Below are 15,336 nucleotides of genomic sequence, written 5' to 3' on the forward strand. Positions count from 1 at the left end.
CAGTGTGGTGTTTACAGTTGGGGATGGACGGGCGTTTTCCATGCTGGTGCAAGCCCTCATCCAGCTGCCGTCATAGTTGTTGAGGCCTTTCTCCAGGTGCCCTGGAGGGCTGGCCTTGGCTGTTGGATGAAGTATGTTGGGGTGTTTGCAGGCTGTGTCTGTAATTGCTGGGCTCCTGGCACTGAGTGGCCTAGCCAGTCTCTGAAGTTACACATTGTGCCAGGGTGTGACCTGGGGAAACAAGCACTGTATTTCCTGCTTCCCAGTCCATGGTCTTCTGTCCTTCAGAGTTTCGGCGAACTAGGGTTTTCGGCAAACATGACAGTGGGGTCCACCAGCTATTTTTGGTATTTCCAAAGCCCTAGCTTGTGGGGAGGGGAAAGGGGCTGGAGGTTGCACCATTAAATCAATGATGATTTAATCCATCATGCCCGTGTAATGAAGCCTCCATAAAAACCCAAAAAGACAGGGTTCAGGAAGCTACCCGGTTGGTGAACATGGAGATTTGGGGAGAGTGGTGCTCTCTGAGAGGGCATGGAAGCTCCATGCCCTTTCCCCATGCCTTGTCTTAATGTATTTCTTCTTCATCTGGCTGGTGATTCATATCCTTTTAATATCCCTTTATAATACATTGGTGATCTGGTAAGTAACATGTTTCTCTGAGTTCTTTGAGCCACTCTAACAAATTAATTGAACCCAAGTAAGGAAGGGGTCATGGGAACCTCTGATTTATAGCCAGTCAGTCCGAAGCACAGGTAACAACCTGGGGTTGGCAGCTGGCATCTGAAGTGAAGGGCGGTTTTGTGGTGCTGATCCTGTGGAATCGAGTTCTGTCTCTGGGTAGGTGGTGTCAGAATGGAATTGAATTCTTGGACACCCTGCTGGTGTCTGATGGTTGGTGGTGTGGGGACGCTTCCACAGGCGCGTGCTGGAATTGGGCCTGGGGATTGTTTTCACCTGCCTAATGTCCTAAATTTCAGGGCTGTGCTGACCTCCCTGTGGGAAGGCCTAGGGTGTGGTTGGAGGTCTGGAACAGGTACTTGTGGGGGCCCTCCCTGGTCTCTCAGTTTCTGCTGACCCTGAAACACTTCTGTCTTCTCTAGTTATCTAGCCAAGTTCTAGCCAAGTTATCACCTTTGTGATAACAAAGGTGCAGAAAAGAGCTGAGTAGAATTCAGGCCTACGAATTTCGCGCTTTGTAATGCTGGTTGATGAACATGAAGTTATGTGAGGACTTTTGTTTTTCTGGGTTCTCTCCAGCTGACGGATAAACAGAAAAGAAAGACCAAGACTTTTAGTGGATGAAACATACTTCTGCTTGGACCTTTTATGTCTCATGCATTTAATGGGTTCTCTTACGTTTTTCAATAACTTGTCATTTTTTTTTACGTTTGACTGACTGTTCTTGGTTCCTTTCATGGCAAGTCTTCTGAGGTTTCTTGGTGGTTTCCCTTTTGCATAAAAGTTAAGTCTGCTTCCGTTTCTATTTCTGTTTGACTATGCCTTTAATTTACTCCCTTCCCTCCATCAGTTGCATCTTAGGACACCAAGGACATCTTGTGTAGGGATTCTTGAAATGAGAGTTTTGTCTCAAGTACTGCAGAATGTGTGCTGTGCCCATGTCACCTCAAGGCACGCGGAGATGGCTTTGCCCCTTTCCAAACCTGATGTGTGGCTTGTCCTTGACAGTGGAAGAGCATCATCTTGGGCTTGAGGAGCTGCTAACACAGCACGGACGGTCTGGTCCACCAGCTAGTCTCTGTGGCCCTAGACTTGGACTCAACAGAAGGGCTGGGTTACTGTGAAGCATTTGTGTCAGTTGGTTGAAGGCCAAGTGTATTTAAATATGTTGGAACATTCCTGGGCCAGTTCTCTGAATGTACCCATTAAGCTTTGTTTTTTGAAAGACGGAAGTGAGTTTGGACCATGGAGCCAATAAGCCATGCTGGGATGGAAGGGCGGGCTGGGCGGTGGGAGATGTGGGGTCAGACCATGCTGGAAATAGCAGTGGTGTGCGAGTCTTAGGTCATACAGTTATCATGCAGTTAAAGCAAGTAGCTGGGAACTACATTCAGTTTGCTTTCTTTTAGCTAGGACTTTGCATAGTACCGCTTTACTTGCGCAAGGCTGGCCTCGCCTTGCAGTAATGAAGCCTGCACTGTTATGGTGACAGTGGTTGGCCTGCTGGGCTCCATGCTTGCTGGTCCTAAGCCTCTTACTGTGCTAAGCTGATTTAACACTTCTAGAGACACAAGGGTAGTATTTAGCATTTAGAAACAGGATGTGAGACACAGGAGATACGCTATTTGATCAGTGGTTAGGTTCTTTCGTAGTTTTGCATTTTGTGGTGGTGTGAGCACCCACCCAGGCTGCCATTCATTCTAATTTCTGAACCTTTCATGTGCAGGACAACCTGGGAGGCTACACATACACGAACTGTCAAATGGGAGGTGTGTGCAATATGTATTAGATGTACTCTTGAGGTTTTTCCTTATTTTAGATCTAGGGCAAGACTGCGTGGCTATTTTTAATATTTCAAAGGAGTATTTGAGGTAAATGCATAATAGGACCAGGAAGCAGGGTTCAGAATGCAGTGCACACACAAGATCCATGCTCATAGTGCTCTGATCTGTGAGCCTTTTATGACTTTTATTATTGCTCCCAAATTTGTTTTAATGGAAATTGGGGACAGTGAAACAAAACAAGGGTTTATTCCATTAACTCTTTTCAGTGTTTAATATAGATTAATTGTTGATACTCAAACAGCGTACATGTCAAGAAGCTAAAAGTCACACTTGTCACTAGAGTAGACTTAACTTTAGGTAATATCTTGTGTGTGGGTAATACAGTACTTTTTAGATATTACCAAGTTTTTAGAGTTGCCAACTCCTCTCCTGAAAGCAACAAACAAAAAGTTACTTGCCATATTCTTAATTTAGCTTGTCATTAAATGTTAGCACTCTGAAAAAAAACAAAATGCGGCACCAACTCAGCATAATCTTAGCACGTGGTTTTTAAGAGCTAAGAAGTGGCCAGTGTTATACCACAGTGTGAATCACTGCCTCCCCAGTCCTTTTGGTGTTTGAAATACTCTCATTTCTGGTTTAATTCTTTTTCTTCACCCAGTATACTTCCAAAAAAACCCATAGCATTTTAAAATTAAAATGGAGTGCGGGCCATTTTTGCTTGGGATTGTGTTCTGGGAGCTTGATGGCCGTCTGGGAAGTACCCGGAGAGAATGTGGCTGAGGGAGAAGTGGTGAAGAACGTCAAGGCAGGTGCTCTGAGTCTCCCGTGGGCTCGCTGTGGGTGCTCTGTCAGGGGAGTGCGTTCCTGTCAGGAAACAGCGGCCCCACCATGCTGTCTCTGTTTGCCAGGACCTCATTTTCCTTAAGCTCAAAAGCATATCTTCTAGTAGTTAAAACAGGAGTGTGTCTTTGGTACCTGCCACCTGCAGTGCTTGAGTAACAGTGATGGTTCTCGTTGAGCGTGACTGTCTGTCCTGAACAATGACACTATATTTTTTCCATTTAAAAACTTGAAAAAAAAATTGAGAATCTGCTGTGTGCACAGCGCTGACTTAGGTACACTGTGTGCTCTGAGTAGTACAGTGAGTTAGAAGGAGGGGATCACCAGTAGGTACCTGTGTGGGGCGTGGAGGATCCTGCTTCTCGCTGTTGAGCAGCGAAGTGCAGGCTTCGTACCAGCCACCCGTGTGAAGTAAAATGGAGCATTTTGTTTTCCTTCACTGTTAATGGATGATAGAAAGTCACCAGGTATTTTCTGCACACATTTAAAGTGTATGCTTTGATACATTTTGACACGTTTACACCCATGAAATCATATAACTCAAGATAATCCTTCCCCCCCTGCTTTCCTCAGTCAACCTCTGATCTACTTTCTGTCACTATAGATTAGCTTATATTTTCTGGAGTTTCATATAAACGGAATAATACAGTTCGTATTCTTTTCATCTGGCTTCTTTAATGCCACATAATTATTCCCACATACATCCGTGTTGCATCTATCACCGGCTCGTTCCTTTTTATTGCTGGGTAGTAGTCCGTTGTGGTTTTGCCATGATTTGTTCATTCATTCAGTCTGGTGGTGGGTGTTTGCATGGTTTCTGTTTTTTGTCTTTTATAAATAAGCTAAGGACATTCCTTGTGTCAGTGGTAATTTAAACTTAGTTTTCCTCCCAGCCTTTCCCTTTCTGCAGTGTAAGTTTTATTAATTTTTCTCTTCCTCCTCTTGCATTAGGCAAATGAAAAGGAAGAGGAACAGACTATTTCTGGGTGGACCAGAGTTTCTCTTGGGTAATACGATCAGATACCAATTTATAGCATTTTTGAATATATGTTTTTAAAAGCAGACAACATTTTTCAAGAATATAAAAGCAGTACTAGGAAAAGTTTCAAAGTGATTGCCATTACTTGGTTTGTTCTGTGCCAGCAAAGCTGAAACTTCCTGGGAACCTTGAAAGCTACCCTGGAGGGATCCTGACAGATCCCTAGGAAGAGGCAAGAGGGCCACAGAACTTTGAGAATGAACAAATCTGTTGCTTCTGCTTTAACTTTGATAGTATTTAACTGTAAGCACTCGCCTCCCCTCCCCACCGTGTTAGTTTTTGAATTATAGCTGTGGAATGAATTTAAAGTTTTTCTGTTTCATTCCTTATCACTTACAACCCTTTACATGGTAATTCTAAGTAAAGGGGCCATCCCTCTTCTGCCCTGTGTCTCCTTCCCCGCCCCTAGCCCTTGGGCAGTCCCACCCCGAGTTGCTTGTGCTCTTCCCATCTCTGCTTTCAGCCTGTGGGCTGGCTGGGGGTGGCCTGCAGGACCAGAGGTTGGCAGAGGGGCCTGTTAAACACATGAGCTGCCCAGCTGCCTTCCTCTCTGGGTTCCTAGCTTGGCTTCTGTCTTTCTTTCTCCAGTGGTGACTAGATTTAGAACTTCCTGCAAGTCGGAATCACCCCAGTGTGCCCAGAATATTTCTTGCAGTGTGGGAGTGAAGATTTCTTGTTCATTTGGAGTCTAAAGAAAGATACTTAGGATTATTTTTTAAAGAAGAAGTTTTGAAAATATTACCGAGCAGTGCAGTAGGGCCACTAGTAGGAAATCTAGTTCTGCTGGCCTGACAGCAGTCAGTTGACCCAGTATCGGGCCTCAGAACTGGCCTTCAAGGGTAGTGCCGACCTCTCCCCTGTCAGGGGAGCGTGGCAATCCCCTTTAGTCTCTGTCATTGCAAATCTGATGATAGGCTTATGTGCAGAGTCTATTTCTTAATGCCCCCAAGGTCTTAAGGATGTTTTGATTCTGTGTCCCTTGTTTCTGGAATCCGTAGAGATAAGAGTTTCTTGTTTGAGTGACAGGTGATTTTACTGGTACGGTAGAGGTTCCCTCAGGTCTCAGCTTTCTGGGGTCGGGGAGGGGCTGTTAAATTTCTGGGAAATGGTACAGTTGTAATCAAGGTGGAGGCACGTTATTAGGAAGTTAGACACCCTGCAGGTGGTAGTGAGAGCTGTTTCAGGTCTCTGATGGTGGTCCAGCACCCACAGACAGAGAAGACCGGGATTCTGAGGTTTTGGGCAGTTGAACTGATGTGACTCAGGCATTCATTGATTGGATGTGTCCTGAGTCAGGAGAGTCTAGGATGACTCTTAAGATTACTGACTTCAAGTGGGAGTGGTGGTGATAATTCCTCAAAGTAGGAGTAGAAGAACGGGTTTGGGTAAGATGTTGAGCCCAGTTAGTGTGGTGCTGAACTCTGACCCATCTCAGGAACACCGTGGACTTGGCTGATGTCTGATCTGAGAGTGAACGTGGACCTAGTGCTTGGGTGGGAGATGAGCGTGGGAATGCAGGTCACACAGGTTTGGCGGTCTCCTGGGCGTGCTGAGTAGGACTGTAGGCTTGGATGAGCACTGCCGGGGGGGGGGGGGCACCTGGAAGACAGGGCCCACAGAGTGGGGACACCAGGAAAGCAGGATGGAGGCTGTGCTGCAGAGGGGTCTTAGGCCTGAGAGGAGCTCAGGCTCAGACTTGGTGGCAGTTAGGAGACAAAGGTGTCCTGGTAGGGTTTCCAGTTTCCGTGTCCTGGTGGGGGAGGGGCCGTGTGACCAGGGATAAGAATACCTTATCTTCAGAGCTCAGAAAAGAGCTGACAGGCTTTTTCTGGGGAAAGAGAGGAGTACGCAGTTTTAAAGGTGATTTGGCTGTAGCAGCTAGTGTACAGCAGATCTGAACTTCCCTGTTCCAGGAAATGCTAAAGTTTTTTTTTTTTTTTTTGCGGAGTCAAAACTTTTTTTCTTATGTTTTGGGGGATGGCTTTTAGGATTTAGCATAATGATCTTCGTGTTTAGAAAGGTTACTGGAAATTCAAGAAAGTTTCTGAATTTATATTTACCAGTGTGAGACTTGGAGCCTCAAGTGCAGGCTTAGGGACAGAGGTTCCACCTGTGTGGTGTTCTTGAAAAGCCTCTCCCCTCCCGTGAGCTGTTCTGTGACACAGGACCCCTGAGCACAGCCACACAGAGGGTCTTGTTGGCCTGCTTTGGGGAGTGAGTGTGTAAGTGAGTAATGGGGGTGGAGGAGCTCTGGGGGAGGAGAGCGCCAGCAGAGCATTGACTTGTCTCCTGGGGTGGCACTGAGGGAAGCCTTGCTCAGTTTGGCTTAAAAAAAAAAAAAGACCCCTGTAAACACTGATTTGTGTGTTCTTAATTGTTCAATTTTTAATTGTTCCTGTTCGGATATTTATTTCTTTAGGCCTGTCAACTACGTGGTCACAGAATTCCCGATCCCAGCACAGGAGAAGTTCATGCTCCAGACATGAAGACCGAAAGCCTTCAGAGGTATTTCCCGAATGCTGGTGTGACTGTCGTACGCGTGTGTGTGAGTGTATGGTTGACACACGCACCTGGTTGATTGGTATTGATGTCTGTGCATTCTTGGGCGAGTTATTTAACCTCTCGGTGTCTCAGTTTCCAAATCTGTAAGATGGGGTAACACAGGTGTTTACCTCATAGGATTCTAGTGAGGATTAAGTGGGTTAATACACAGAGGTTAATGCATACAAAGCAGGTGAAATGTGCTCAGTAAATGTTAGTTGTTATTATTAATTTTATTCTTTTTTTCCTTTTCTGTTCCATCTTTGCTGGCTCCCAGCAACTTTCCCTCTGGCCAGGAGATCAGTGTGTCTGGCTGCTGCCAGTCACTGCCAGCCTCAAGTTAGTTTTAGCTATGAATTTGTGGCTTATTTGGCAAAAGCCAACGTAATTCTGGGAGTTTTGTTCTGGGGATTATGCTTAAGGCTCTTCCCCCATCTGTTTCTCATCTTCGGTTTCCCTGTGCCCTCCCGTTTGTTTCTGTCTGTCTGTCTGTCTGTCTGTCTGCCTGCCTACCCATTACCTGTCTCTGTAAGGCTGTAGGTGCATGTCTTTGTTGGCTTTCGTTTATCAGGGGCCCTGCCAGTCCTGAGATCTCTTTTCTCTGAAAGCCTTGGGCTGGACTCTGAGGATTTAAATGATTGAAGAAAAGGCATTTTAGTTTATCACCGTTTTCAGGTGAGCAGGTTATGCTCAGAATAGAGAGTTTTTAGTTCAGCCCCTTGGTTTTGTGCTGCCTTTTGGTGCAGTGAGTTCCGAGGTGGCCGCCGTCCCTAAGGAACTGCGTCTCCTCCGACTGTGAGAGGGATGCTGGGGGCTCTGTGTTGAGGAGGGTAGGGGTTATGTGCTTGTGAAATAACTTCCTCCATGAGGAAGTAGGATGCGTGCTTCAGAACTGTGGAAAACCGTCCCTGGGGGCACGTAAACGTCAGATTAGGTGTTCGTGACAGGGCGGCCGCTTCGTTGCCTTGATTTATTCCAGGCCTTTGTCCTTTTGCACCTGCAGTGCCGTCTTCCCTCTCTTTGGTCTCACAGTGACTCTGCTGCTCGTGCTACCTCCACAGCCCCCTCAGTACCTTTCTGATGTTCACACTGTGTGCCTTTTATTTCAGGGCAGGGGTACCGGGGCTCTAATAGGAAGCTGGTGCCCGGGTGACCAGCACCACTGCCTCCCGGGTGTGGTTAGAGCCCCTTCTGGTGCTGGCACTGAGGGCCGGCCTGCTCCCCAACTTGGGTTTTGTTCCAGGCTTTTTGTAAAATTTCTCTTGAGTTGACATTGCTTTCCACTTAAAGTGCTAACGTGTAGCTCTGCTGGGGACACAGGAGTTCACGTCCATTTGAGGGCATCTGTGTCCATCCTTGACCATCGTATCCGAGTTCCTTGAGTGCGGGAACAGTGGGCTGCCTTTTTTCCTCTTGTCACCTCAGTTTGATTTTCCTTCTTTGGCAGACTCCCTCACTTCTTATTTATCAGACTAAGTTGGAAAGTGTTTTTAACTGGTTTGCCACCTGAATATGTAAACCTGTGACTTTATGTGAAGGACTTTTCTCTTTGGGGGTGGGGAAGGCGGGCTGACAAGGTTCATGTGCACCCGGGCCCCAGCACCTGTTCTGGGGACTCAGTGCTGCAGGGGACTCCATCTTACTTGGGCTTTTGTGGAAGGTGCACAGCCAGGTTCTCTCTTGTTACTGGGATTTTAGAAACAAGGAGCAGCATACTGGGGAAAAGTCTGGTCCAGAATGGCAGTCTGAAGAAATGACCTTTTTATTTAGATACTGCCTCAGGCTTTATTATGGTGAAGTTTATTAAAGTGATCACCAGCCTGAAAAGCCACCAGGAAAAACAAATACGGACCTAATAGCAGGCATATAATGTGAACTATGCTTAGCAGCACAAGAAGGAACTCCCTGTCCCAAGAAGAGAGAGTTCAGCATTGTGACTTGTGTAAACAGAGAGTGTAGCTTTCAGATGCAGGCACACGTTGTGCCAAATACAACTTTGGGCCAGTGCTCACGCCAGGGCCAGAGCTTCCTTGTGTGGTCCTGAGACCTGAGTGGACTGAGGACAAGGCCCCAGCGGGGAGGCAGAGCTGTGCTGCTGCTGTCCTTTGGCCCCCGCAGGAGGACGTGGTCCCCCAGCCTGCAGTGAGGGATTGAGGCCCCCTCTTGGCAGAGGGGTACTTTGGAGTCTTGTGGGTCTGTTTTTGGCAGGGGGAGGAGAGGCTAGTAGCTTGCTTGATTCTTTCTCTCTCTCCTTCCCTCTTTCCTTCTGCTCCTTTCTCTGCAAATGCCACTTCATTGTAGAAGTTGTGCCAGGAGAAGGTGTGCGAACGAATACACTTTTTATAAGCCCATTTTCTGCCTTGATTCCACTGGCTTGTCATTGCTTCTCTCCCACATTTTTCTGGCCTGTACTTCTGCCTGGCACTGACCAACCAGGACCTGCCCTCCCCAGACCCCTTGCTGTAAGCCCTAGTGCTTTGGTGGGCAGGGGCCGGGTGGGGGCAATCTGAGTGTGACAGAGGCAGCCTTGTGGCTCTGGGTTTGGCTTGGAGTTGTTACATGGTTGGTGAAGTTTTATTTCTTAAACATTTACCAAAATGGCACCCCTGAGTGAGATACTTCCCTCCAGGGATTTTCAGGCGCATGTTTCCAGCAGCCTGTTCGGTGAATTGGGAGTTCTTAGAGTTTTTCAGGGGAGGACAGCAAGGTTCCTTTTTTGCTGTAGCCGGTGCAGACACTCTCATCTCTCAGAGCTGGTGAGGGAGTGAGGACAGGGTGAGCTGCCACTACCCCAAGCCTGAGAGAGGCCCCGGGTGCAGCAGGCCAAGGGGTTTCCTATAATAGGTCAGACTGGTTCTCTGTTGAAACAGTGACCCTGTTTCATGGCAGCTCCATGGTTACCCCGCAGCTGCCAGTGCTCTGAATAAGAATGCAAACATCCAGCGTCAGCGATCCTTTCTCTCCCTTTCCAGGTGTTTAGGACAGACCTGATCACCGCCATGAAGTTGCACGACTCCTACCAGCTGAACCCGGATGAGTATTACGTGCTGGCAGATCCCTGGAGACAGGAGTGGGAGAAGGGGGTCCAGGTGCCAGTGAGCCCTGGGACCATCCCTCAGCCTGTGGCCAGGTAGACGTGCCCTGGGAGAGGAGCACCGTGTCTCTCCCCGCCATTCCTCTCTGTCCTGACAGCCAGGTGTCTGAGAGGAGCAGTGTCGAGTGGGCAGTGGGGCCTCCGGGGGAAGGGGGAAATGCATTAGAAACACACCTCGGGTCTGAAGGTAGTGGTTTTGAGGGCCCTGGGCCTCTGAACAACATTGTATCCATCTTGGGAAGGTGCTGCTCTCTCTTAAGAGAGGAAGGTAGATTCCAAGACTTCCTGGGAAGTGAGTGGCCGGTGGGGAACAGGGAACATTTGGATGTTTGCACAGCTGCTTCCTCTTTTCCTCTGGGAGCAGCTCTGCTGGAGAGAGGTGTCTGGCCTTACTGGGTCCTGCCGTGGTCGACTGCACCTTTGGGGAGGACGGGTGTGAGCAGGCCTGCCAGGTTAGGGTCGTGTCAAGGTGGAGCTCAGAGGAGGAGTAAATTTGATGAGTTCTCCTTGGATGGACTTTGCCCAATTGTTCTTGGGGATTTCTCTGGATTTACTTCTAAACCACTTTTCCCCTTAAAAGTGTGGAGGGTTGGGTCCTTGATGACCTGCCTCAGCATGAAGCTAGGCTGATTTGCTCCCATGGCCTGGAGGCTCCTCCTGGAAGAGAGCCCGCGTGCCTCTCCTCCTGCTGTGTCGTCAGTCAGCTGCCTGCTTTGCGAAATGGACTCTTGCACCATTGTCGAGTGTGGGCTGAACTGACCCCTCGGCCCTCACCCGAGTGGTGACTATCCCTCAGGCACTTGGGATGATCGAATCTGATTACTGTGTTTGGGATCTCTGTGACAAAACATGTTGTGTCCACACAAACACGCAGGCTTACGTGACCACTCCGATGCCTCCATAGGCCAGACGCCAGCCTGTGGAGTGGATGGAGTGTCTCCCTGGGCTCTGCAGGATAAACACCGTCTGTTTGCCTTAGAGTCTGCAGCATCAACTGTTCAGCACTGGCGATTTCTGTCCAGGAGTTAGGGGCCCAGTATAAGAGGAGTAAACGTTAACACAGCTTATGGAAGGTTTTAGCTGAAACCCTGCTCTTGGTTGAGCAGGAGAAATAACTTGAGTTTCCCCATCTCCGTGTCATGTAGATAAAATCACTCTGGTAATGATCAGGGTGATGGAGGTAGTTTGACAAACTGGACAACTGGGTGTTAATGCAACCTACTGACACACAGAGAGACCTGGAGGGACTGTGAGGCTCTGTAGGGCCCCCGAGGCCACCTTTGCTCTCAGGAAGAGGCCTCTCATTCCCAGTCGGCAGCGATTTGACCTTCTCGGTGTGCTGTCGTTCTTCTGAGTGGGGTGTGGTGGACAGCACTTCTCCAGCTGTTCACAGGCTAGGGGCGAGGGTGGAGTATAGGAGCAGAGGGGACTTGTGTTCCCATCATGGGGTCCCCAGTATGTGTTGGGAGTATCTCCCACTTGGCGAGGACTCTGATTCTCAGGCTGCTCAGTAATGGTCAAGGCCTGAGTTTTAGAACCAGAGGCAATGGATTTCTCCCCTCAGTTCCCCAGCGTTCTGTGCGTGCGCTGCCTGTGTGGCTGCTCTCATTTCCTCAGTGTTATTGAGAACCCAGGCCTTGGTGGCCTCCAGCAGGGGCGGACAGACCTGGTTAGTGGGCAGTGATTTATCCCTTGACACTTAGGGAGTCAGTGCTTTCGTGTTGCCAGCAGGCCAGCAACTGCTGCTATAGATGGTGGCAGGGCAGGGGCGTTACAGGAAGCCTCGTAGGAGAAGCTGGTTTTGGAGACTTCTGCAGTGTTTTTACTTGAAACTGTTTCCATTTTGGGGACTGAAATGACTCCTGTATCATTTTATTAGCAGTGTCGTTAGGGTGTTTAGTCTCTTAACCTGGCAATGACCTGGAGTTTGGGGGTTGGAGGGGAAGCTAACTTGGGGCCTTCTGACAAACTTCTTTTTGTGTGGCAGAAGGGTAACCTGGCTGCCCTGTTTTCTTGTTAACTAGGGTCGTGTCTGAAGAGAAGTCCCTCATGTTCATCAGGCCTAAGAAATACATCATCTCTTCGGGCTCCGAGCCTCCAGAGCTGGGCTATGTGGATATCCGGACGCTGGCCGACAGTGTGTGCCGTTACGATCTCAATGACATGGACGCTGCGTGGCTGGAACTGACCAATGAGGAGTTTAAGGAGATGGGTGAGAGAGCCCGTGGGCTGTGGTTTGTTAACGAACGATGAGTAGAGAAGTCTGTTAAGCCTGCAGGTGAGAGTGGAGACTCCTCACCGCCTGGCAACGCCAGCTCCATCACAGCCTGTTAGTCTACGAGTCATGGGCTCTTTGTTGGACGTGCGCTTGTCCGGCTGTGGCAGGTGTGTTGAGACGGACGCCGAGTCTGTGTGTGGCTCGTGGACGAGAGTGGTGGGATTGATGAGGGATGAATTCTGTGCGTGTGTGGAGCAGGGTCTGCAGTCCCTGCCCCGATTTCCACCCCTCCCCCCACTTACTTACTTCAAGGGAACAGTCCAGAGACATGAAGCGCTTCCCCAAGGCCACAGAAGGTCTGGTCCACACAATTTCCTGCTCTGGTGGGGTTTTTTGTTTTTCCCTCAAAAAAAAAAAATTTCTGCAGTGCTATTCAGATCTTCAGCTGTGGCTGTTTTTTCACAGTAAACTCCACTCCATCCAAGCTCACCATATTCCAAACACATAGTTGTGTTTTCACCTCAGTGATTCTCCTTAAGTCCTTCTCCAAACACAAGTGCTTTTTCCTCTTACCCGTTGATCTCTGTCCAGGCTTACCTTTGGGGAAGCCCTGCCTTGGTTGAGTGCCCTGCCTGTCGTGACCTCTTTTCTATAAGTTGGTCATTTTTGTGTACATACAGCTCGGGGCTCCTGCACCTCATCTGCCTGCATCTCCTGCTGTCAAGACCAGGATGGCACTTGTCTCACACACCACTGCTGATAGCTCAGGGTTGCCTCAGGTGTGGTGATGGCGAGTCTAGGAGGTCAAGCTTTGGTTCCCTGTGAGAGACTGAGAGGGTTAGTGAGCATCTGTGCTGTAGGTCAAGGTTGGGAAGTGGTGGCACGGGCTACTTGTGTGCAGTCTAGCACTCGGGAAATATTTATGCAGTGTTATGCAGCTGATTTCAAAGTTCTGAAGGGTTAAGACTGTGTCTTGTACAGATCCCTAAGCCTGGCGTGTGAGGGCTGCTCGTGTTGGGCTGCCACTCTGCTCCCCAGCCTTGGAGTGGGAGTGATGGTGTGGACTGTTACTCAGATACTTGAACAAAGTAATTTCCTTCCTCAAAGTCCTTGCTTTTAGGTATTAGGGTCCAGAACGTTAGGCTGGGAGGAGGTTGCTTTACAGAGTGGCCAGAAGTTTTCAGAGCTCTCTTGGAACTGAGTACTATATTCCAGCTTCATAGATGATGAAGTTCTGCTTTGTAAAGACCCGCACTTGACTGACTGGGTGTCCTGTGTTAAGTCAGAGGGACAGACAGCCAGGGACACCAGAGACCTCTGGATGGTTTTGCTGGGGAGTGCTGGGCTACCTCAGCAGATTGCAAGGTAGTGCTGAGAGTTTTGGCAGGATAAAGGGTGCACTTGTATGATATAAATTGAACACATGCTTCAAGATGTTTCCTTTGGCTTTTTTGGTCATTTTAATGGTAAAAATTATAGGGCGTAGGATGATATTTTCAGAGCCAGTGGTGTTTTTTCAAGCTGGTAAGAGGAATTGAGATGAAATTAGGGGGCTGCACAGAGACCATCTCCTCATTAAACAGGGCTTGAAATGATAGGTGGCTTTTTGGAATATGTGTTGAGGGCTTATTGCAATGTCAGCGCTAATGTGTTCTCCAAGTTTTTAAAGACTTGAGAAGTGTTAATTAAATTTATGATAATGCTAAAAAGTTGTTGTTGGCTGTAATGACATTTTTATTGTTTCTTGCCACTTAAATATGTTTGACTGTTTTTTACAACCTATTTTTTTTTTTCTTTCTGCATGAGTACTTTCATTGTAGGAAGTTTGGGATACGTCTGCAAATGGAGGAAAATAAGAGTCTTATCCCACTAGCTCTAACCACGATAACCGCTTGAAGTTTATTTTTGATCATTCTTGCATAAGAATGCATTTTGTTTGATTCACAAGGAGCTGTCTCCTTTGCTTCAGACATTCCTTGTGTTTCCTGCGTCTTTCATGCGTCTGATTAACTATGCGTCTCAACTTAGTAAATTCAGAGAGTGAGGAGGGATAAACCAGGTAAAAACATTTGAGTGTTTACGGTGAAGGCTGTTCACAGAGCACCACTTTAAAGCAGCAAAAAAGGAATGTTTTTGGAAGAAAAAAAAACCCCAAACTGTAATATGTGGTCATAGTTTTAAAGTCGCTTACATGTTAGTTGTTAAGTATAATAATATTGTAATGAAATGACAGTCTAACAGTATATGTGTTTAAGATCCTTGAACCCTTTTGGGATTTATCTTCGGCTTTTCTGCTTGCAGCCCTCCGGTGCCTGACCGTAAGGAGCAAACTGCTGTGGGGAAGGCTCCTCCTGCCTTTTGATTTACAGACCCTTTCTTGGAAGGGTCTGAGAGGCACTCAGTAGAGAATATTTGGGGCACTCAGGATAGATTTGTTTATAGTATTATTTATTCTTTGTGAATTTTTTATAAGTATAAATAAATGAATATTGTCTTACAATATTTATTCATATAGATTCATTAAAATGGGTTTTGTGGCATTTTTCGTCCAGGAATGCCCGAGTTAGATGAATACACAATGGAAAGGGTGCTGGAGGAGTTTGAACAGCGATGCTACGACAACATGAATCACGCTATAGAGACCGAGGAAGGGCTGGGGATCGAGTATGACGAGGATGTCGTCTGCGACGTCTGCCAGTCGCCTGACGGTGAGGACGGCAACGAGATGGTGTTCTGTGACAAGTGCAACATCTGTGTGCACCAGGTATGTCCCTCCTGGCAGGGTCTATGAGTTAAAGAAGTGTGCCTGACCCTTCTGTTCTAATAGGTCCTTACAGTGTTTGAAGTGTTTCTTGCTACTTTTACAACCAGGAGAATAGGATCCTCTGTGGAACTTGTTCTTCCTTCACATAGTGTTCTTATTCCCGTCCACAGAAGTCAGGTTTATAGAATATATGAGCCCCGCTGCCCTGCTCTGTTACCTGGGTGTAGCTATTAAGAACACTGGGAGAAAACAACTCTTGGGAAGGTGGTTCGTTTGCTGTGTCAGTTTGCTAGGGCTGCTGTAACAAAGTGCCACAGGCTGGATGGCTGAAAGTAACAGAAATTTATTCTCTTGCTCTCTGGACACTAGAAC

The 15,336-nt window shown here is 47.7% G+C and overlaps 1 protein-coding gene across 4 annotated transcripts in view; it reads left to right on the top strand.

Moving 5' to 3' along the window:
- JADE1 (jade family PHD finger 1) overlaps positions 1-15,336 on the top strand; it is a 206,866-nt gene that overhangs the window by 171,138 nt on the left and 20,392 nt on the right. For all 4 annotated transcript variants that reach the window (XM_032463341.1, XM_032463346.1, XM_014555472.2 and 1 more), the window contains 4 exons: positions 6,767-6,852; positions 9,861-10,018; positions 12,007-12,194; positions 14,753-14,964. In XM_032463341.1, the coding sequence (XP_032319232.1) occupies positions 6,767-6,852; positions 9,861-10,018; positions 12,007-12,194; positions 14,753-14,964 (644 nt within the window). The remainder of the gene's footprint in view (positions 1-6,766; positions 6,853-9,860; positions 10,019-12,006; positions 12,195-14,752; positions 14,965-15,336) is intronic.

Source organism: Camelus ferus, chromosome 2 (assembly GCF_009834535.1).
Source record: "Camelus ferus isolate YT-003-E chromosome 2, BCGSAC_Cfer_1.0, whole genome shotgun sequence".
Taxonomy (NCBI): Eukaryota; Metazoa; Chordata; class Mammalia; order Artiodactyla; family Camelidae; genus Camelus; species Camelus ferus.